We start from the raw sequence: 22056 nt of genomic DNA on the forward strand, positions 1-22056 counted from the left end.
ACACCTGGCGTGTGCCACGAATGGAAAAAAAACTGACAAATGTATATTTAACTCTAACGATATAGATGTGATGCACAGTGACGTCACTGGGCAGTGACGTCAATGGGGAGTTCACTGGGAACACTTCAGAGAGCCACACTATTCGTTCTGGCCATTGTGCTGCTTAGCTAAATCGGCCAACTAACCAGCTGTCTCAGGTCATTAACGAGCCAAACCAGGTCGCTGAACACTTAATAAACTGGCAAGAGTTAGACCCACATCACGCGGTGTCTTCCTTTCCTGGTCCGCTAATTTCTTCTACTGCTATGGCGTCATCATGAGTTCACGTCCTGTATCTGGTTCCCAGATAGCGTGGCAGTAGCCTCAAATCATCGCTTTCATATCCCCATCATCTGTGTATCACTCCTAGCTCAAGACTTGCATTCCCGGTGTTTTAGATTCACTATGTCAAGGCAGTCAGTCACAAACACCAAGCATCTCAATGGTTTGTAACTGGAAGTATTCCTCACGTCCTTCCAAATATATCATGATCGAGCGATCAAGGTCTTGCAGTGGGAAGACAAGCGGGTTCGTTTTTTAGAATAGTGGTGACAACATCCCCCTCCACCCATCGTATTTTAGAATTTCCATGTATTTCCTAGAGCAGTCCAGGTGACTAACAAAGCTACCCGTCCAACGAAACTATTACTTCGTCTCTTATGACGTAGATTAGAAGGTGAGTTCTAACGTTTGCCTAAGTTCTCACTTTTACCATCTTCTTAGAAGTTGTCATAGTGAAGGTACATACCAATAAACCCATACTGTCTCTCTTTCTCTCTCAAACGAGGGACTACTTCTGAAGAGCTTCTTCGTATCCTAAGTACCAGACCTACTTTTAATGTCTTTCTGGAACAAAGTGCCCAAGTTCAAACGTATGGAGGCATAGTGTGTTTATTGATATCAGTGTGAATTCATTGCCTGCGCTAGTGCGCAAGGCATGCAGGTGTCAGATGTTTCCTGAAGGAGGACAAGAAGAGGGGATTCTGTTTCTTCACAAACTCGTTCAACTGGTCTGGGCCTAGTGGATTTTTTCTAGTGGGGTCAAATGAAAACTATTGTGAAAGAGACAGCTGTCAAGACGGAACTGAATCTCCTGGAAAGAATTTAGCGGAGTTGTTCCAATGCGTACGCTACACCATTTCATGCATGAATAAAATCTATCTAAGGGACGCCACTTTGAAGTCCAGTTGTGCAAGTTCCGCAGATAAATCATCGCAAAATTGCATTTTCTTATATTTTCATCGTCATCATCAGACCATCAGTAAACTTGAAATTTTCTCATTTTCACTTACAATTTTCAACTCGCTCACATATGGAAGAGGGTTTCCTAGTCTTACACGTTTACCCTTCTCCATCGTCCCTGAGGATTCGTATCGCCATCATGGGAATGCCCCGTACGTTCTTTAGTGCTCGATTTGCTTAACTGCAAAAGGTGTATTCGTAGATAAAAGATGAACTGCTGTTTCTAAGCCAATAACGGATTCCATGTCATAACTGTAACTCGTCGTGACTTACGGACCACTGACAGACAGAATTCACTGCTCTTTCTAAGCCAATAACGGATTCCATGTCACAACTGTAACTGTCGTCATGATTTACGGACCACTGACAGACAGAGAATTCACTATAGCTGAAATAGTATGAATGGCTTGCCCAAACTGTCGTAATCATTCTAAATTATATATGTTGCTGCTTTCCGATCTGGACCTCTGCTTAATGTTGCATACTTGGAAGAGTTATGAGGAACGTGATAATTTTAAGTGTAGACTGCAAGCAGTTCATTTAAAGCGATCGAGATCTGTGCCCCGTTGCACTGTTTTTGTCTCACTTCTTATAAAAGTGGATTTACAGGCCTTGCATCCCTGTTTCAAAAATATTTTTCATATGGGCCGTACTTTTAGTAGAAATCTACAGCATTAGCCCAAGTTTCATAGTATCGCTAAACCGCACCTGCTAGCTATAACTAGCCATGACAACCCGATATTGTGTGTTGTGTTTCAGGAGCGTTCCTGGTGACGTACGCGATCGCCATGGTGTTCTGCGGGATGCCCATCTTCTTCCAGGAGGTGGCCATCGGGCAGTACCTGGGAGCCGGCGGCATGACACTCGTGGGGCAGCTTGTGCCCATCCTGCAAGGTGAATGCTGTCTCTGCTGCACCTACCACTAAGTCATTTAGGTTCCACAAATGTTTCAGTATTTTGCATAAAAAATTGGCCAGGTGCGAGTAGGACCCGAGCACTGAGGGTTCCGTACAAACTTAATTATTTATATAAACAGTTCATCAATTCCTGGAATCGATATTAATAGAGGCAAGATATCTGTCCCAGGGGTACCAATATTTTCGAGAATGTTTTAATTTGAAGAATATAAATATGCCATAGAGTCATGCAGGAGGCAGACGACCATTATAATAATCAGCAGTTCACCATTCAGGCTGGCTGGGTCGCAATGATGGAAGTCAAACATCCGGCAAGGAATGACTTTATTCTTCATATGATACGTTTCAGAATTTATCCATCATCACACATCCAAGAGCGATTACTGTGCATAGAAATGGCTTTTAAAATTATATGTGAGATAAACATTCGCAGACTATCTGATGATGGATAAAGTCCAAAACGCGTCATATGAGCAACAAAGTCATGTCTTGTCTGATGTTTGACTGTCAGCCTGAATGCAGAACTACTGATTGTTTCAATTTCAAGTTCGACGTCGGATAACAAATGACAAAGAAATATTTTTTTAGCATGATATTTCAGATTAACAATTTTCGACTTTTTTTTCTTTCACTTGTAGTGTAAGACCGGCTTTTTGCCAAATTTCATGATTCTAGAGTAGCAGGAAGTACCCTATAAGTTTTGATAAGCGATTTTGCGAGTATCAACATATGTGACATAAATGGCTGTATCTTTTGATTGTGTTGACTTAAAAACTTCAAATTGTTATACTACCATTGTGACTTAAGTTTCAACTTCATAAGTCTACCCGTTCTTGAGGAAAATAGGTCTTAACAGACGAACGGATAGACACTGATAACAAATGACAAAAACATTTTTTCATGTAATATGATTACAAATTTACAGTTTTCGGATTTTTTCCTTGGCTGTACTGTGAAGCCTTGCTTCTTGCCAAATTTCGTGGTTCTAGGTCAACGGGAGGTACCCTATAGATTTTGAAGAGTGAGTTTACGAGTATTAATTATGTGACATAAATGATCGTACCTTTTGATCGTGTTCACTTAGAAGTTTCAATGTCTTACACCACCAAAGTTCCACAGATATTAGTACCTGACACAAATTTCAGGTTGATATGTCCACCCGTTTCTTGAGATAAACGATTGTGAGCAGTCGAACAGACGGATAACAAAGCGATCTTAAAGGGATCCGTTTTTACAGAGTGTTGCACAGAACGTTAAAATTGACTTTTTATTTGAATCTCATGTCGAGGAGCAAAGCATCCCAACAGAGTGAAGTAGAACACAAAAAGAGAGAGGCTGACAGATAAATCTGGTTTACTAGGTAGGTCTTACTAGCGAAGGTCAATGTTAGTATGACGATATGTGGCGTGTCTGAGGACCTTACTGGTAAACTTTTAGGGACGGCAGGACACACACTGAGGATCATTTCTATTTAGTTACATGTTGTAGTGATAGAATATGGTCAAGTCTTAGAATGGGCGCCAATTCTGTAACTGGTGGAGTCTGATTAATGTTAATCATTTATTAACTGTGAGGTAATAGCACTTGAGTGATATAGTTGCAATTATTTTAATAAATAAATGGATTAGTCATGCCAGTTGCAGGGTGTAACATGCAGTTTCAATAATGAATAACTATCTCATGACGCATCCACTGCATGGATGTTTGTCATTTTTTACTGGAATTGAATTACAAATTAAAGCTTTGTTTCATAGGTTACTGTTTTCCTGGGCTCGGTTTCTTCTCAGAGTAATGTTGATCTCGTGTCGTTTCTGTACGAAGAAAGCTGTAGTTTTCCAAGACTGTTTGGTTTGTTGAGTCACGTCAGCTACGAAATAATAACTTGTTCCTTTATCCATCCGTATTTCAGAATTGTCGGTCGACTGGTTCACAAATAATGTACAACTTCCACATTAATATAACTGCTCACATGTGCTACAAATTCCAACTGTTATCTCTGCACAAAACACATCTTCGTATTTCTAACAAAAGATTTCAGAAGACTGCTTTCTGCAACTCTTCTTCCCGCCAAATCCGGGAGAAAGATCAAAGATTACATTTTTAGGGTAGATAGTATAAATAATGCATACTGCTGACAAAGACATTATTTATAGTAACTGCTACTCGTTCAACAGAACTTTGTGGAAAATAGGTTTACATATTTTCGCATTAAAGCTTCAGAATTATCCTAATCACATAAAATATAAACAGTAACGTATGAAACATAAAATTTTGCTGCACAAAGTTTTTTATGAGCTTCTTATCTTACAAATGAAAGTATCAATACCCATCGGTATCAGAGAGGTTCATAATGTGTATTACGCTTGATTACATCACAAGTGATGTAAATAGAGCATGTCATTATTTATTTATTTGCATAAGGCATTCTATGTTGGACCACTACTAGTTAATTTCAGTTCTCTTTCCAAAACACAATTACAAAACAATATCTCTCCATCCCTCTAATTAAAATAAGAAAATAATAATGTGCACATTAAATTAATAAAAATACCTTGCGGCCTTTTTTCCTGGATTTGTGGTTGTTGTTACCTCTGAGATAAACAGATCATTGGCAGGCAGACTACTACGGGAGATTCGTTGCTCCGCCCACCTGTACGTCCTACCTGACAGATAATTTTTACGGGCACAAGCAAAGTCCTCACCAACCCATCACCAGACGGTCAAGTCCCTCACTCACGACACGGCAGCAAAAATGTCTCATGATGCCTAGACCATAGAGGACCTTGAAGATAAAGTTTTGATATGACGTAGCCTGTCATATTCTTGATATGTGACTTAAGTTATAGCTTTCCGTCGTAATTAATGAAACTGATTTTGTGAATTTTTTTCTACAGAACATTTGCAAAATACTAGGAAGTCAAATGAAATCGTCTTAGAATCAGTCGTCACATATTGGGTACTGTTTAAAATTTGTCAGATAGTTCATTTACGAAATTTTATGTTAACTCACCATAATGGTGAATCACGGTAACGCGCTACTCTTATAACTATAATAAGCACTGTATTCCGTAACTGTAGCCGTGCGGGGTAGCCGTGAGGTCTTGGGCGCGTTGTCACGGTTCGCGGGGCTGGCCCCGTCTGAGGTTCGAGTCCTCCCTCGGGCATGGGTGTGTGTTTTGTCCTTAGCGTAAGTTAGTTTAAGTTAGGTTAAGTAGTGTGTAGGCCTAGGGACCGATGACCTCAGCTGTTTGGTCCCATAGTACCTTACCACGAACAAACAAACAGTAATTGTAAATTTAGGGCGTCCAGAAGTAATGGTCAAAATTCAGGGATATGACCGGAACTATTATTCAGAGCAAGAAAGTCTTTCAAATATGAGCTATAAAATGCTTACCTGAAGAGCTACGATCACTTCTTAATCTTCGATACGGTGAAGTAAGTCTTTCTCATATTTTGGGAGGAGGTGGTATGGAGCAAAACAAGAAAAATTTCTAGTAAACACGATCTATAAAATGCACATCTTAACGCCTATAAGTACTTGTGTAGTAGAAGAGATGTATTCCACAGTAGCGATGATGACCATGTGCCTATAGCTCTTAGGATATGAATATAGAGACCATATTTACTGGACTTATTTTAGTTTTGTCCCTCAGTACCACCTGTCGAAATTTGGAAAGCATATGGTAGAAGTGAAAGAGATTTGTTTCACAGTAACGAAGATGAAGAAGTACTCATAGCTGTTAAGGTATGCATTTTAGAGCCCATGTTTAACGCACTTTTTTGATTCGAATGTGGTTCCTGTCATATCCTTGAATATTGACCATTCCTGCTGCGACACTTAGTATGTTTAAGAAGGACGTAGATAGATTCGTCAAAGTATTGTATGTGATACAGAAACAGGAGTCAGAGAATGCAGCGAAAATTCCAATGGAAGAATTAGCCTAGAAGAGACTTTAGGTAGCGTTGTGCATCAGCAATTGCGTAAGTGACCTCTGTTACTGTAAACGAATCTGGGATGTCTTAGATGTAAGCCAACTCTTTTTTCGGGGTAAAAACACTTCAGAGTGAAAGAAACTGCTATACCTGCCTAATATCGTGTAGGCCCCTCACGAGCACGCAGAACTACAGCAACACGACGTGGCATGGACTCGACTAATGTGCTGGAGGAAATTGACATCATAAATCCTGCAGGGCTGTCCATAAATCCATAAGAGTACGAGGGGGTGGAGATCTCTTCTGAACAGCACGTTGCAAGGCATCCCAGATATGCTCATGTCTGGAGAATTTGGTGAACAGCAGAAGTATTTAAACTCAGAAGAGTGTTCCTGGAGCCACTCTGTAGCGATTCTGGACGTGTGGGATGTCGCATTGTCCTGCTGGAATTGCCCAAGTCCGTCGGAATGCACAATGGACATGAATGGATGCAGGTGATCAGACAGGATGCTTACGTATGTGTCAACTATCAGAGTCGTATCTAGACGTATCGGGGGTCCAATATCACACCAACTGCACACGCCCCACACCGTTACAGAGCCTCCACCATCTTGAACAGCCCCTGCTGACATGCAGGGTCTATGGATTCATGAGGTTGTCTCCATACCTATACACGTCCATCCGCTCGATACAATTTGAAACGAGTCTCGTTCGACCAGGCAACATGTTTCCAGTCATCAACAGTCCAATGTCGGTGATGGGCTCAGACGAGGCGTAAAGCTTTGTGTCGTGCAGTCATCAAGGGCACACCAGTGGGCCTTCGGCTCCAAAAGCCCATATCGATGATGTTTCGTTGAATGGTTCCCACGCTGATACTTGATGGCCCAGCACTGAAATCTGCAGTAACTTGAAGAAGGGCTGCACTTGTGTCACGTTGAACGATTCTCTTCAGTCGTCGTGGTCCTGTTCTTGCAGGATCTTTAACCGGCCGCTGCCATGTCGGATTCCTGATATTCCCTGTACACTCTTGAAATGGTCGTAGGGGAAATTGCTCACTTCATCACTACGTCGGAGATGCTGTATCCCATCGCTCGTCCGGCGACCATAAGACCACGTTCAGATTCACTTAAATCTTGGTAACCTGCCATTGTAGCAGCAGTAACCGATCTAACAATTGCACCATACACTTGTTGTCTTATATAGGCATTGCCGACCTGCAGCGCCGTATTATGCCTGTTTACATATCTCTGTATTTGAATATGCAGCCTGTACCAGTTTCTTTGGCGCTTCAGTGCAGAATGCACGTGCAAAACCAAGAAAGTGGAAATCGCACTGCCTTTAGCCCTTGCTAATGGGAACGACGCATCTACCCTCTCTAGAACATTACACATCGAAGACAATATAGTGGTAGCCCGTACCAAGTGCATTTAGTTCAGAGACTTTAACGCGATAGTCGTCGACAACCATAAATAAATGAGAACATAGACCGCCGCGGAGAGTGAAGAGGAGAGGGGAAACAAATATCGCCGCTTTCTCAAAGTGCTGGCACTGTTCACCGTAGATTTGTGAGACAACAGTAACCACGTAGTGTCACAGGACTCGCCAATCCTTCTGCTGTCGTGGGAATCGTACTAAAACCCCATGATGGACGAGATTAGTCCCCACTCATTGCAAAATAAGAAAACAAAATAACAAGCAACACACAACAGAAACCTATATTTCAAAATATCCCGATCCCCGTCCCGTAATGAACACATTAAAGATTCCGTGGTCTAATAATAGTGACTTAAAACAAATATTTTTGTTATTGATTGCAATTGATCAATATCGTAATAGTGACACTTTGCTTTGAATTTCAACCATACAGTAATTATTATTGATATTTTACAGTACAAGACGAACACGTTGAGTACAACACATGTTACACTATAATAGAACTTTTTAGAATGAGTACACATTGCACTTGTTGAATATTGGCTGAATAATTACCCTCCCCCCCCCCCCCCCTGAATCATGGACCTTGCCGTAGGTGGGGAGGCTTGCGTGCCTCAGCGATTCAGCGATACAGATGGCCGTACCGTAGGTGCAACCACAACGGAGGGGTATCTGTTGAGAGGCCAGACAAACGTGTGGCTCCTGAAGAGGGGCAGCAGCCTTTTCAGAAGTTGCAGGGGCAACAGTCTGGATGATTGACTGATCTGGCCTTGTAACCCTAACCAAAACGACCTTGCTGTGCTGGTACTGCGAACGGCTGAAAGCAAGGGGAAACTACAGCCGTAATTTTTCCCGAGGGCATGCAGCTTTACTGTATGATTAAATGATGATGGCGTCCTCATGGGTAAAATATTCCGGAGGTAAAGTAGTCCCCCATTCGGATCTCCGGGCGGGGACTACTCAAGAGGACGTCGTTATCAGGAGAAATAAAACTGGCGTTTTGCGGATCGGAGCGTGGAATGTCAGATCCCTTAATCGGGCAGGTAGGTTAGAAAACTTAAAAAGGGAAATGGATAGGTTACAGTTAGATATAGTGGGAATTAGTGAAGTTCGGTGGCAGGAGGAACAAGACTTTTGGTCAGGTGAATACAGGGTTATAAATACAAAATCAAATAGGGGTAATGCTTGAGTAGGTTTAATAATTAATAAAAAAATAGAAGTGCGGGTAAGCTACTACGAACAGCATAGTGAACGCATTGTTGTGGCCAAGATAGACACGAAGCCCACGCCTACTACAGTAGTACAAGTTTATATGCCAACTAGCTCTGCAGATGATGAAGAAATTGATGAAATGTATGATGAGATAAAAGAAATTATTCAGATAGTGAAGGGAGACGAAAATTTAATAGTCATGGGTGACTGGAATTCGAGAGTAGGAGAAGGGAGAGAAGGAAACATAGTAGGAGAATATGGATTGGAGGAAAGAAATGAAAGAGGAAGCCACCTGCTAGAATTTTGCACAGAGCATAACTTAATCATAGCTAACACTTGGTTCAAGAATCATAAAAGAAGGTTGTATACCTGGAAGAATCCTGGTGATACTAAAAGGTATCAGATAGATTATATAATGGTAAGACAGAGATTTAGGAACCAGGTATTAAATTGTAAGACATTTGCAGGGGCAGATGTGGACTCTGACCACAATCTATTGGTTATAAGCTGTAGATTAAAACTGAAGAAACTGCAAAAAGGTGGGAATTTAAGGAGATGGGATATGGAAAAACTGATTAAACCAGAGGTTGAACAGAGTTTCAGGGAGAACATAAGGGAACAATTGTCACAAATGGCGGAAAGAAATACAGTAGAAGAAGAATGAGTAGCTCTGAGGGATGAAGTAGTGAAGGCAGCAGAGGATCAAGTAGGTAAAAAGACGAGGGCTAGTAGAAATCCTTGGGTAACAGAAGAAATATTGAATTTGATTGATGAAAGGAGGGAATATAAAAATGCGGTAAAGGATGCAGGCAAAAAGGAATACAAACGTCTCAAAAATGAGATCGACAGGAAGTGCAAAATGACTAAGCAGGGATGGCTAGAGGACAAATGTAAGGATGTAGAGGCTTGTCTCACTAGGGGTAAGATAGATACTGCCTACAGGAAAATTAAAGAGACCTTTGGAGAAAGGAGAACCACTTGCATGAATATCAACTGCTTTGATGGAAACCCAGTTCTAAGCAAAGAAGGGAAAGCAGAAAGGTGGAAGGAGTATATAGAGGGTCTATACAAGGGCGATGTAATTGAGGACAATATTATGGAAATGGAGGAGGATGTAGAGGAAGATGAAATGGGAGATACAATACTGCGTGAAGAGTTTGACAGAGCACTGAAAGACCCAAGTCGAAACAAGGCCCCGGGAGTAGACAACATTCCACGAGAACTACTGACGGCCTTGGGAGAGCCAGTCCTGACAAAACTCTACCATCTGGTGAGAAAGATGTATGAGACAGGCGAAATACCCTCAGACTTCAAGAAGAATATAATTATTCCAATCCCAAAGAAATCAGGTGTTGACAGATGTGAAAATTACCGAACAATCAGTTTAGTAAGTCACAGCTGCAAAATACTAACGCGAATTCTTTACAGATGGAATGGAAAAAATAGTAGAAGCCAACCTTGGGGAAGATCAGTTTGGTTTCCGTAGAAATATTGGAACACGTGAGGCAATACTGACCTTACGACTTATCTTAGAAGAGAGATTAAGGAAAGGCTACGTTTCTAGCAATTTTAGATTTAGAGAAAGCTTTTGACAATGTTGACTGGAATACTCTCTTTCAAATTCTAAAGGTGGCAGGGGTGAAATACAGGGAGCGAAAGGCTATTTACAATTTGTACAGAAACCAGGTGGCAGTTATAAGAGTCGAGGGACATGAAAGGGAAGCAGCAGTTGGGAAGGAAGTGAGACAGGGTTGTAGCCTCTCCCCGATGTTATTCAATCTGTATATTGAGCAAGCAGTAAAGGAAACAAAAGAAAAATTCGGAGTAGATATTAAAATACATGGAGAAGAAATAAAAACTTTGAGGTTCGCCGATGACATTGTAATTCTGTTAGAGACAGCAAAGGACTTGGAAGAGCAGTTGAATGGAATGGACAGTGTCTTGAAAGGAGGATATAAGATGAACATCAACAAAAGCAAAACGAGGATAATGGAATGTAGTCGAATTAAGTCGGGTGATGCTGAGGGAATTAGATTAGGAAATGAGACACTTAAAGTAGTAAAGGAGTTTTGCTATTTGGGGAAGAAAATAACTGATGATGGTCGAAGTAGAGAGGATATGAAATGTAGACTGGCAATGGCAAGAAAAGCGTTTCTGAAGAAGAGAAATTTGTTAACATCGAGTATAGATTTAAGTGTCAGGAAGTCATTTCTGAAAGTATTTGTATGGAGTGTAGCCATGTATGGAAGTGAAACATGGACGATAAATAGTTTGGACAAGAAGAGAATAGAAGCTTTCGAAATGTGGTGCTACAGAAGAATGCTGAAGATTGGATGGGTAGGTCACATAACTAATGAGGAGGTATCGAATAGAATTGGGGAGAAGAGGAGTTTGTGACAACTTGACAAGAAGAAGGGTCCGGTTGGTAGGACATGTTCTGAGGCATCAAGGGATCACAAATTTAGCATTGGAGGGCAGTGTGGAGGGTAAAAATCATAGAGGGAGACCAAGAGATGAATACACTAAGCAGGTTCAGAAGGATGTAGGTTGCAGTAAGTACTGGGAGATGAAGAAGCTTGCACAGGATAGAGTAGCATGGAGAGCTGCATCTAACTAGTCTCAGGACTGAAGACCACAACAACACAACAAACAAACAACAATTTTCACAACTCATGGACTAGTCTGAAATTGATCGAAATCGATAGTAAAATATAAGATAATTAGTACAGCTGAGTTTTGTATAATACTTTGTAACCTCACCCTCACTAATTTTCTCTGCGTGCAAAGGGTGTTCAGAAGCGATATGAAAAGCTTGTAAGGGTGTTGAAGGGTAGGTCGTGCTGATAATAACTATCAAGAAACAAATTTGCTTCTTCTTTTGGCTTCATAAATTGAACAAGAGAGCGGTAGTGGACATGGGACGATAGTAAGGATCGAACCCGAGCCAAAGGCTGAGCAGTCTCGTGCTCTATCATCTACGCTATGAGAACAACTGACACTAGTTGTATCAGGGCGGGCTGCGTGAAGCCGCGCACGCAATCTCCTGATTGGCTAACTTAAAGTGATAATTAACTGAGAAACGGCACAATGTATCGAAATATTTTCAACAATTATCTCTCAGCACAACCTATCCTGCAACACCCTTACAAGCTCTTCAGATTTTCTTACAACCCTTTATATTGAGCTTGATCTCTTGAGCCTAATCGCAGCAAGAAAATGTTAAGGCAGTCATCCCCGAAGTGAATAACTGACTAGCGGGAAAAATATACAACAAGTTACTTTTAAAAATAACTTCCTATACTCTTTACTTACTTGAACTTTGACTAACATATGTAAAACAGTGCAATCACACACGATAAAGGCGAAATGGAAAAAGTGTTACGAAATTCCGAATAACGCACAGCAAAATCAGTGAATTAATTAATATTAAACGGTCAGCAGTCCAACTGGACAATACCTGCTCGTTAGCTAACCGATAACTGGAACAGTAACTACGTATTTGTTTATGTAAAAGTGTGCCAATACAACGTTCATACACACACGACAAACAACGCAACAGTACAGTCCAAACTAACAGTAAGAAAATTTGAGTTATATATTTTAAAGTGTTAAAGAAAATCGAAAGTAATAATTTCAAATAATAAGTATAACACCTTACTGAAATTGTACCGATGAAAACTCTCTATTATAGCAAGAATTGCGTTGCGTCAAAAATTAACTTACTGAAGCGTGGTTACTGATGAATGTCAATCACGTTTTTAACAAGAAAACAAAACTGGGAGTGTTACTCCTTTTAATGACGTCTCTTTTTTATAAAACGACACACGGTATAGGTTGAAAGGCACAGGGGCCTAGTCAATATAACAATGACATATGTGAAAAGTTAGATCAGGAAGTGTGCATTCTAACTTATAACTACCATTATTTGAAAGTTCACTGAATGTCACTGAACATCTCTAATTCGAACGAAAATGAATAGTATTACAGTACACCAGAGATTTGAGACGATGATGTCGAATCTTTTGTACACCCATTTTCTGACTGGAAGTTTGAGGACCTTCGGCCGTTCACTTACGTAATGAAACGGAACACCCACACCGGACCTTACGATTTTATTTATTATATGGCTACCAGTTTCGGAACTTTAGTACACCATCTCAGGCCTTAACTGACGCTGAGGGGGTTAACTCCAATCGTACACACGGTTCCACCAGTGCCCAACATCTATGAACTGGTTTTCGCAGACTACCTGTAACGAATATGTTGTCTCTCCAACATCAACAACCAACTTGTTAGTTGATGGTTGGAGACACAACATAATTGTTACAGATAGTCTGCGGATATTGGCTACTAATGGTATCGTGTATACGATTGGAGTTAACCCTTGCAGCAGGCCTGAACATGATGTAATAAACACCGAAACTGGTAGGCATATAAGAAACAAGATCGTAAGGACGGCTGTAGCTGTTCCATTTTATTACTTACGATGATGTCGAAGTCCTCAACAAAGCTGCTTTTACTCCATTTATCACTTTGACTAGCATTGACCAATTATGGGGCAGGATCTTGATGTACCTAGAGCCTTCTACGTCTTGCCTAAACTAGCCACGCACTTTGTGCTTCGTAATTAGTTATCTGGTCTCACATGCACTTCTCTGACGTCACACAGCAATGCCCAGAAATAGTATTGGCATTTCACTTTTGTTGTGACGAGACGAAGCTACGAGTACTTTCGTCTGGCCATAACTATGAATTCTTTGCTTGCTCTAGGAGAAGACTCATCAAACTAGAACACGTGAAATATTAGTTCACTTTATTACATTAATGAATAAAAGCTTTACCTAAGTTTGACACACTTCTTTGCCACAGGAGTACTGGATAATTTACATATGTCATGGAATAGAAAAGCATCACTCAATGCACTAATTAACAGACTGTTTTCTGGAGGTAAAATGTTCAATATTTTAACTAGTCGTTGGTCCTAGATAATGATGATTGCTGTAGCTGAGATCTCGAACTGGACTGAACTTTGCATGTCTGACACTATGTTGACCTCAGTGTGAGGGCGCTGCTACGCTGAGAGGGAGGGCGTGTCTTGTGCAGTGCCTCTCATTGGTTGTTGTGCGCTGCTGCGAGCCCTCGATAATGTCTGTGGTATCGATTCGCATTGTCGACTTTGGTGTGGAACCGCGATCTCTCGATTATACCGCAAATTTACACTTTGACAAGTGATAAAAAATTTACCTATCATTCCATATCGGCATTAACCTAGTGTAATCCATAGTATGCGTTATGTGACTTCGTAAGGTTTCCCGGCGGAATAAATCTTGAAAGTCTTCTTGAGTTTACTGCTAGATCCTGAAACCAATGTCATTCAATATTTCGGCTATTCAGCTGTCCACCATCTTCAGGGGAACGCTGCTACTGCTGCTGAGTCCCGCTGAAAACTGATGCCAAGGAAGGCTGCAAATCGTCGTCTTACATAGGCCTCCATCATGGATGAGTGTGATGTCCTTAGGTTAGTTAGTTTTAAGTAGTTTTAAGTTCTAGGGGACTGATGACCTCAGAAGTTAAGTCCCATAGTGCTCAGAGCCATTTGAACCATTTTCTTCCCCCAAACAACCCAACCCAACTTAATCACGCTGGTCTCCTGATCCGTCAGAAAATAAAAGGAGACTGTCAAGACATAGTGTACTTTCATTACAAAGGTAATTTACATTGTTTTAACAACATCTGCATTAACTGCAAAAAAGAAAAAAAGAAAAAATCATTTCCAGGAACAGGTAACATTTCAAAATCCACAGAACAAAAATCAGTCAATATAGCATATAGATTTTTGCAGATATAATCGTGGATGACATGGTGTATAGCACTGGAAAGCTGAGAAATCAATCTATTAAGTGGTGTATAACACACGCGATTTCTTGCGAGGCACTGAGTTATAAACAATCGTTTTCAGGTTTTTTTAGGTTTATCCCCACAGTCCTATCAAGAAAACATCCTCCATAAATCGTGTAGTGTGCAAAGCAAGGAAGAAGAAAAGTGATACACGGTATGAATGTGAGAAACGTCTAATGGCCTTGCTCATGCCTGTTTTCTTATCAGGTACACCACACCAAGGAAAACATCTATACCAGTATTCTTGTCACTCCTGATCACTTCAATAAATTGTAAAGATAGATTTATCAAGAAATTATATAATTTTGAGAAAAGTCTGTAAGACTTAAATAGTAAATATAGGCTCGACAATGAGCAAAAATATTAATAAGTCAATGGGTTGATAGAAATTGTCAGATCGGTTGGTAGTTTGACCGATATAGCTCTATTCAAGAGCGTATTTGATTCTTTTTTAATTAAACAATACCTTCTGTCCAAGATCTCGAGGCACTCATTTCTCAGACTGCGCTGCAATACGGCGTGTTGCAGGCGTGGGCTACGCGACCATGACGATCGTGTTCTTCCTGGACGTGTACTACTGCATCATCATCGCGTGGACGCTGTTCTACCTGATCGCGACGTTCGTGCAGCTGCCCAGCCTGCCGTGGGAGGACTGCGGTGAGTGCCGCCCCCGCCGCCCCCGCCACCGCCGCCGCCGCCGCCGCCCCCGCCGCCGCCGCCGGCGCGCGCTTTGCCGCTTCTTCCTGTGTGACAGGCCTAGCAGGGGCGAACCGCAAGAGCTGGGAGGAGGCGCCCATCAAGGAGCTGCAGTCTAGCCTCTGTTTTCTCTCTGCTTGCAGACAACTGGTGGAATACGCGCGACTGCATTACGCCCGGCACGAACGCCACACTAGTGCACAACAGAACCAACCACACCGCCACCCCGGTGGAAGAGTTCTGGGAGTAAGGCGCACCTCATGCTTCACACTATATGTCTATGTAGTTGCCGCCCGAGCTAGCCGCTATCTCTTTCAGACAGAGAGTCTCGCGAGTAGAGAGAGAGTCAGTACCGCGCGATCGCTCTTTCGGAGCAACAGTCGCGAGAGATGCACATCCTGGGTGAGTACGAAAGGTGACATACTCATTTCAGACGGCCTTCCTACAGATGCAGGGTTCTCCGTAGTCCTTCTGGTTTGCAACCCACCGCCAGTACCCGGCACCTGTCCGAGCGACATTTTCGTCGGCTGGGCCATTTGTGAGCGCATACCCACTGTGAGGCGTAGGGCTCAGTGAAGTGGAACGAGTAAATTCGCCTCCCCGTAAAAGTGAGTTCACGGGTCTGTAATATTCAGGTAATTTTGCACTTCGCTGGATGAAATCTCACTAATCCATGCAGTAAGTGGTTTTCATTTTTTCGTGCCAGTGCAACGTGTTTTTGAAATTACTTTTACGCTCCTTTCGGAAGAATGCTTTGTAGCACGTAACTTGAGAGCTGCAGTGTTACCAGACTGCATCGATCCAAAGCGAGGGTGACATATTTCCAAACTGTACACGCGGACAATTTTAATTTTTGAAATTAGATTTAAATTCCTTATCACAACGTCACGTTAATATTTTCGAGAAGCTTTTCAAAAGGGAAGCACCAAAACTGAAAATCACACAACAGTTAAATACCATCTTATCTTATCGATTGTACAGGGCAAACCAATAAAGTATATATAATTTTAATTCTGTTGTAAATGGATTATGTTTCTCTGTTCGTTTCTGTCTGTACTGGCATAGCGTTTAAGTCACTTGAGTTCCAAATCAAGGTAAATTATTTACAGCATTGCTTACAAAATATTTCAAATTAACATTTTCTTGCAAATCAGAAATTCAAGCTTCGGACTGCGAGACATGTTCAGTACGAATAAAAATGATACGGTTTTAGCAACATAGGTTGTCTAGAGTAGTATAGTAATATGAATTTTATGAGGCACATGTATTCATACTGGCACAAACCAATGGCTTAAAATATCTTCTGCAGAGAAATTAATAAGAAATCATCAGTTTAGAACTAAGACAAATTTGTAGCTGATGGTATGTTACTAGACTAATGCTTTGCTTAAGAAGTATGTTATAGCGTACGCCAACTCTTATGAGACACTAGTAATCAGAACCGACCTACACGCCTCCATTGTGTGGATTAAACTGTTTTCTGCTCTCTGTCCCCCGAAAGCGTCATTTGTGAAGTGAATCTTGATACAGTTGTTCCAGCGAGATGTCACTGATGGACTCTAATACTGCAGCTGTGTATGTCGAATAGCGATGAAAACCTCCCTCTAACGGCTGGCAGCAGCTAAATGCCCACGAACGCCAGGTGCGGCAGAAGTATACAAAGTAGAAACAGAAAAAGCTGACAAGAATGTATTTCTTAACCCAAGCAGAAGTAATGCTGGAAGATATCCGGTATTATAAGGACTAACAAAAAATAACATAATCTTTTCTGGAATGTATGTCACCAAATTACGGCTCTACGTGGTATCACAGTAGTCTGTATTCGAAGTTTTTCTTTGAATCCTTTCCCATTGATATTTTTGTATATATTTACGTAGTTACTAGCAATTAACAGACTAAAAAGGAGCACAGTTTCGGGGCAGAAATACTTCTTTGTGTTTAATAACTAAAACTACCAGATGGAGGGTACTTCATTCAGGCAACTGCGTTCCTGTCTATAATATCCCGGCAGCTAAGAGAAGCCTAGCAAAATCCAATACTAGAATTAAGGGCTTGTGCATTAAATATAGCACACCGTTTGTGAAATTTAATCCCATTCTTATTCGATGACTCAAGGTTGTGTTTATCCAACATTTTGCATACTGAAGCAAATTAACTGTGAATAACTTAATACTCGCATGCCGAAGTACATCGATACGATACACACTATGTTTGTATCTTTTGTTTCGTGGCATTCTTTAGTACCAAGGACGGTCAATTTCGCTGTGCCTTCATTTTAGCCAGAACCGATTGAGCTGTGATCGGGGAATGAGCCGTCCCATTCGTGAATACATGACAACAGATATTTCAGATTTCCCTTAAAACCAAAGACATTGGCTTGAAGTTAAGGATTCCGACTTAACCCATTTTATTGAAGACAAAATTATTATTGATGTGCCAGAAGATGTCCTTACAACAAAAGCTAATTGGAGGCCATACACAGCAACGTTCGCTAAACAGTCCGTAGTGAGACACTTTCAGCAACCCCTTGGTTCATCTGTGCCATCAGTTGCTCAACAGTTGCACATCTATTCGGTCGAACACATATGCGTCCCTATCATCTATGACGCGTGCTTCATCACAGTTGTCTCGGCGCCAGTTTTGGATAGCGTCATTTTGCCATCCACCGTATACTTTAACCACGGTAACACGCGAACAGTTTACAAATTAGCCGTTTCGGAAATGGCTTGAAAGCCAATGACCATGCCATTTTGGATGCCAGATCAACCGCTCCGTTTCCGCAGTACGACAACGGCTACACTGTTTTCTGCATTCCTCGACACGCTCTGTATATCCTCCACTGTTAGTCCTGCCACTATTGTTTGTGAAGAACTAAGCCACATTCACTTCGAACATAGGTGGTGGTGCTATTAACGTGACTGGACCGTGTACTAGTGAAATAACAACTCTTGTGTTTCTCTGCAAAGTAGTTACGTAAATGAATTAAATGTATGTTACGAAAAAATTGCAGGCATCTGTATGGGTGACATTATTTTGAGTGTACTCGCAGCACCATGCCTTGAGAATCCATGGAGCACTTGACATCCCACGTGGTTTCTTTTGGAATGAATACATGTGCCTCTTGGTGGTTTAATATATATAGCTTAATGTTTGTACTTAATTCTGTGACACTAAATGGAGGTACTAATTTATCATCCTCAACACTGCTTGTAATAGCCTTTCGTGCAAAAACTGTTGGAGTTGTTTGGAAAGCCGACAAGGTGAGATTCGCATGTTGTCAACAGAGTAAGTATGTATAGGGACGTTCTCATATTACTGATATTAGTAACTATCAGCACTTTTGTTCCGATATCTATGGTGTCGATACCAAGTGGTCGATGATTTCATAGTATCGTAAGAGAGTATCTGTATCGGAAGTATCGCTTTGGGTCCTGTAGATCGAGTAGATCTGGTACCCAGCCATCACGTGGCCGTCCACGCTTACGGTAGCCAAATGGTGTGCATCTGCTAGTTGGTTGTATGGGATCAGTGCAGTAATATGGAGTGACGTGGAGACGTCTCAGAATGGAGCTATCGTGTTTGGACGTGTCCATGTCCAAACAGTGAATGAAGTTGCCCGATTTGTTGGTGTATCAACGTGTCTGCAAGGAATAGTGTACCACTCACAGCCGTGTAGCACGGCCTAGGAACAGTAGTTGTAAGTAGATCCTATCCGACAAGGACCTGAGACGAGTGTCACGCCATATCAATGACAATCGATTTAAAACCCGACAAGATTTGTTACTGTAAGTGAACGCAGATTCCGAGCGAGCATTTTGAAGGGAACCTAGTACAATGGGCATTTGTAGTCCGGTGCCTCGCAAAAGGCCATTGTTCACAGCCACACATAGAGCTGCAAGCTTTCAATAGGACGAACAACGCAGGAACTGTCAGCGGCTGAGTGAAGGCGTGCAGTGTGTTCTGTCGAGTCGCGATTTTGCCTCTTTTCAAACGATGCGAGGCGTTGAATGAAGCGACGGCCCACTAGTTGCTTTACCCACAGTGTATGGAAGGTGTCGCTCAGGTCGGAGTTTTATGTTTTAGGTACGATTTTCGTACCGTGACTTGGGCCCGCTCATTCAGGTTACCGCTAACATGAATCACGATGTTTATTTCATGTTTATTTCAACATTCTCAGTTGAAACGTCCCCTTAGAAAAATTAATGAATTACTGTGCTGATAAACCCCTTACGTTATTTGATTTTCAAACAGCTGAGCAAAACTGAACGTACTCAGACATTTCTCTCTTTACTTATTCTGATCATCACTAAACTGACACACAATATTTTTAGCGCAACGCAATCTGACTTTCAATAATCCCTACAAAAGAATGGCCCTGACTAACAATAACCTATCCCTTTCATGAATCACTTACCTCACAAAAATCTTCATTACTCGAACTACAGCGAGCGCCAATACTGCCAGCTAAATAAAAGATTCTAACTACTGAAGTCACTAACTACTGATAGGCATAGTTAGCAAAGGAAAGATTTTGATAAAGAACAAACAATGTATTTACCTTAATAGTGTTAAAAGTCATAATATATATATATATATATATATATATATATATATATATAATGACTTTTAACACTATTAAGGTAAATACATATATACATATATATATATTATGACTTTTAACACTATTAAGGTAAATATATATATATATATATATATATATATATATATATATATATATATATCAGTTCACGACATGCAGTCTTACAAATTTACTCTCTCTGATGGACACACGTCCAGATCATCCGCTCTCAAAACTCCGCCATCTCACTCTGCACATCCACCACTGTTGGCGGCTCACCTCCAACTGCGCAACGCTACAGCCAACTGCCCAACACTACAATAGCAAATTCCAACAATGCAAACCAGCCACAGACTGCACACAGTACAGCCAGTGATTTTCATACAGAGCGCTAGATGACGTTACCAACGTAAAAACCTAAACAGCCTACTTACACAGTATCCAAGTGTTGCTCTTTCTTCTACACTTTCACGATGTGTAGGTTGTGGATACTCTCATCTTCCAAGATGTTGGCGGCCATGTTATCAGGGCCGTACGATACGTTCGATACGTTTCTGGCTTTGTGGAACACTTAGGTATCCTATACGTACGCCAATTGTTCCGTTAAATCATCCAGTCGCAGCCGCATAGAATGCGTCTGGAACTGTTTGTAACAGCGGGTGAAACCTAGCAATTTGGGAGCCCTACGGGATCTAGTCATTAATGAGCGGCTTCAGCTGGATATGGAATATCTGAAGGCACTTCTGAATACTCCTCTCTGCCAAACTGAGGGCATTATCAAGACAAGAGGCGGTGTTACACGATATTAGCGTTACGTCTGCTCCATTTACTGGCTCTGTCGGGCCATTCAGTACCGACTGGCCGCCGGGTCAACCTCCGTCAATGGTGTTAAAAAAAAAAAATGGTTCAAATGGCTCTGAGCACTATGGGACTTAACTTCTGAGATCATCAGTCCCCTAGAACTTAGAACTACTTAAACCTAACTAACCTAAGGACATCACACACATCCATGCCCGAGGCAGGATTCGAACCTGCGACCGTAGCGGTTGCGCGGTTCCAGACTGTAGCGCCTAGAACCGCTCAGCCACCCCGGCCGGCTATGGCGTCATTCGGATGCAGTATGGAGGGGCATGGAGTCAGCACACTATTTTCCTGACTGCTGCCAGCTACTCAGACTTCTGTCTTTGTAACTCGTCAGCTGGCATTACGAGCCTGAGTGCACCATGGTCCAGTCCTCCCACGAAGGAAAATCCCTGGCAGTACCAAGAATCGAACCCGGGACCTCCACACAGCTGTCAGACACGCTGATGTCTTAGTTACAGAGGTGGATGCTATATCAACTTTTTTGCACTCTGTGCTTAAGTCATTTTAAGTTAAGAAAAAGTTTAAATGTGCGAGCAAACAGTACCTTGCGATACTGTCGGTACTGACAACTTTTTCCGATACAGTAGAATTGTCGAGACAATGTTAGGTATTGGCACTGATACCAGCTATCGTATCGGATGTAGCTAAGTGTGTAGGAGTGGTGTGGAGTGTGGGGTGAGGGGTTGGGGCGCAGCGTGCGGTGAAGGGGTCGCGTGTTGCAGCCGGCGCGTGCTGCAGGTGAGCGCGGGCATCGACGAGCTGGGCGGCCCTCAGTGGGAGCTGGCCGGCTGCCTGCTGCTCGCCTGGGTCCTCGTCTACCTCATCATCTGGCGCGGCCTCCACCAGAGCGGCAAGGTCAGCGCCACCACCACCCTAACCTACCTTACAGTTCACACGTGCTCCTCTATTCTTTACACACAGTGTCTACATTCACTAAGTGTACATCCATATCAATCTAATGTTTGATGTGATTCTTCAGTTTCTCCCGGCGTATTTGTTGCTCGAACAGTCCACGCGTATACTGCCGGTTCGTAGTGTCCAACGAGCACAATACTTCGGCGATCAGACATGCGCCATCGTCAGGCGCAACTGACGATGGTGACATGTCTGATCGCCGAAAAATTGTGCCCGCTGGACACTATGAACCGGCAGTATACCCGTGGACTGTTCGAGGAACCTAATGTTTATTTACAGCAACTAAACGAGCCGCCATGAATCTAGAGTAGCTGATCAAAAGTGGGT

The 22056-nt window shown here is 41.9% G+C and overlaps 1 protein-coding gene across 1 annotated transcript in view; it reads left to right on the plus strand.

Annotated features, from left to right (window-relative positions):
* LOC126252066 (sodium- and chloride-dependent GABA transporter 1-like) overlaps positions 1-22056 on the plus strand; it is a 125233-nt gene that overhangs the window by 32300 nt on the left and 70877 nt on the right. Inside the window, exons 2-5 of the mRNA XM_049952911.1 lie at positions 2041-2175; positions 15204-15332; positions 15515-15617; positions 21537-21669. Of these exons, the coding sequence (XP_049808868.1) occupies positions 2041-2175; positions 15204-15332; positions 15515-15617; positions 21537-21669 (500 nt within the window). The remainder of the gene's footprint in view (positions 1-2040; positions 2176-15203; positions 15333-15514; positions 15618-21536; positions 21670-22056) is intronic.

Source organism: Schistocerca nitens, chromosome 4 (genome assembly GCF_023898315.1).
Source record: "Schistocerca nitens isolate TAMUIC-IGC-003100 chromosome 4, iqSchNite1.1, whole genome shotgun sequence".
NCBI lineage: Eukaryota > Metazoa > Arthropoda > Insecta > Orthoptera > Acrididae > Schistocerca > Schistocerca nitens.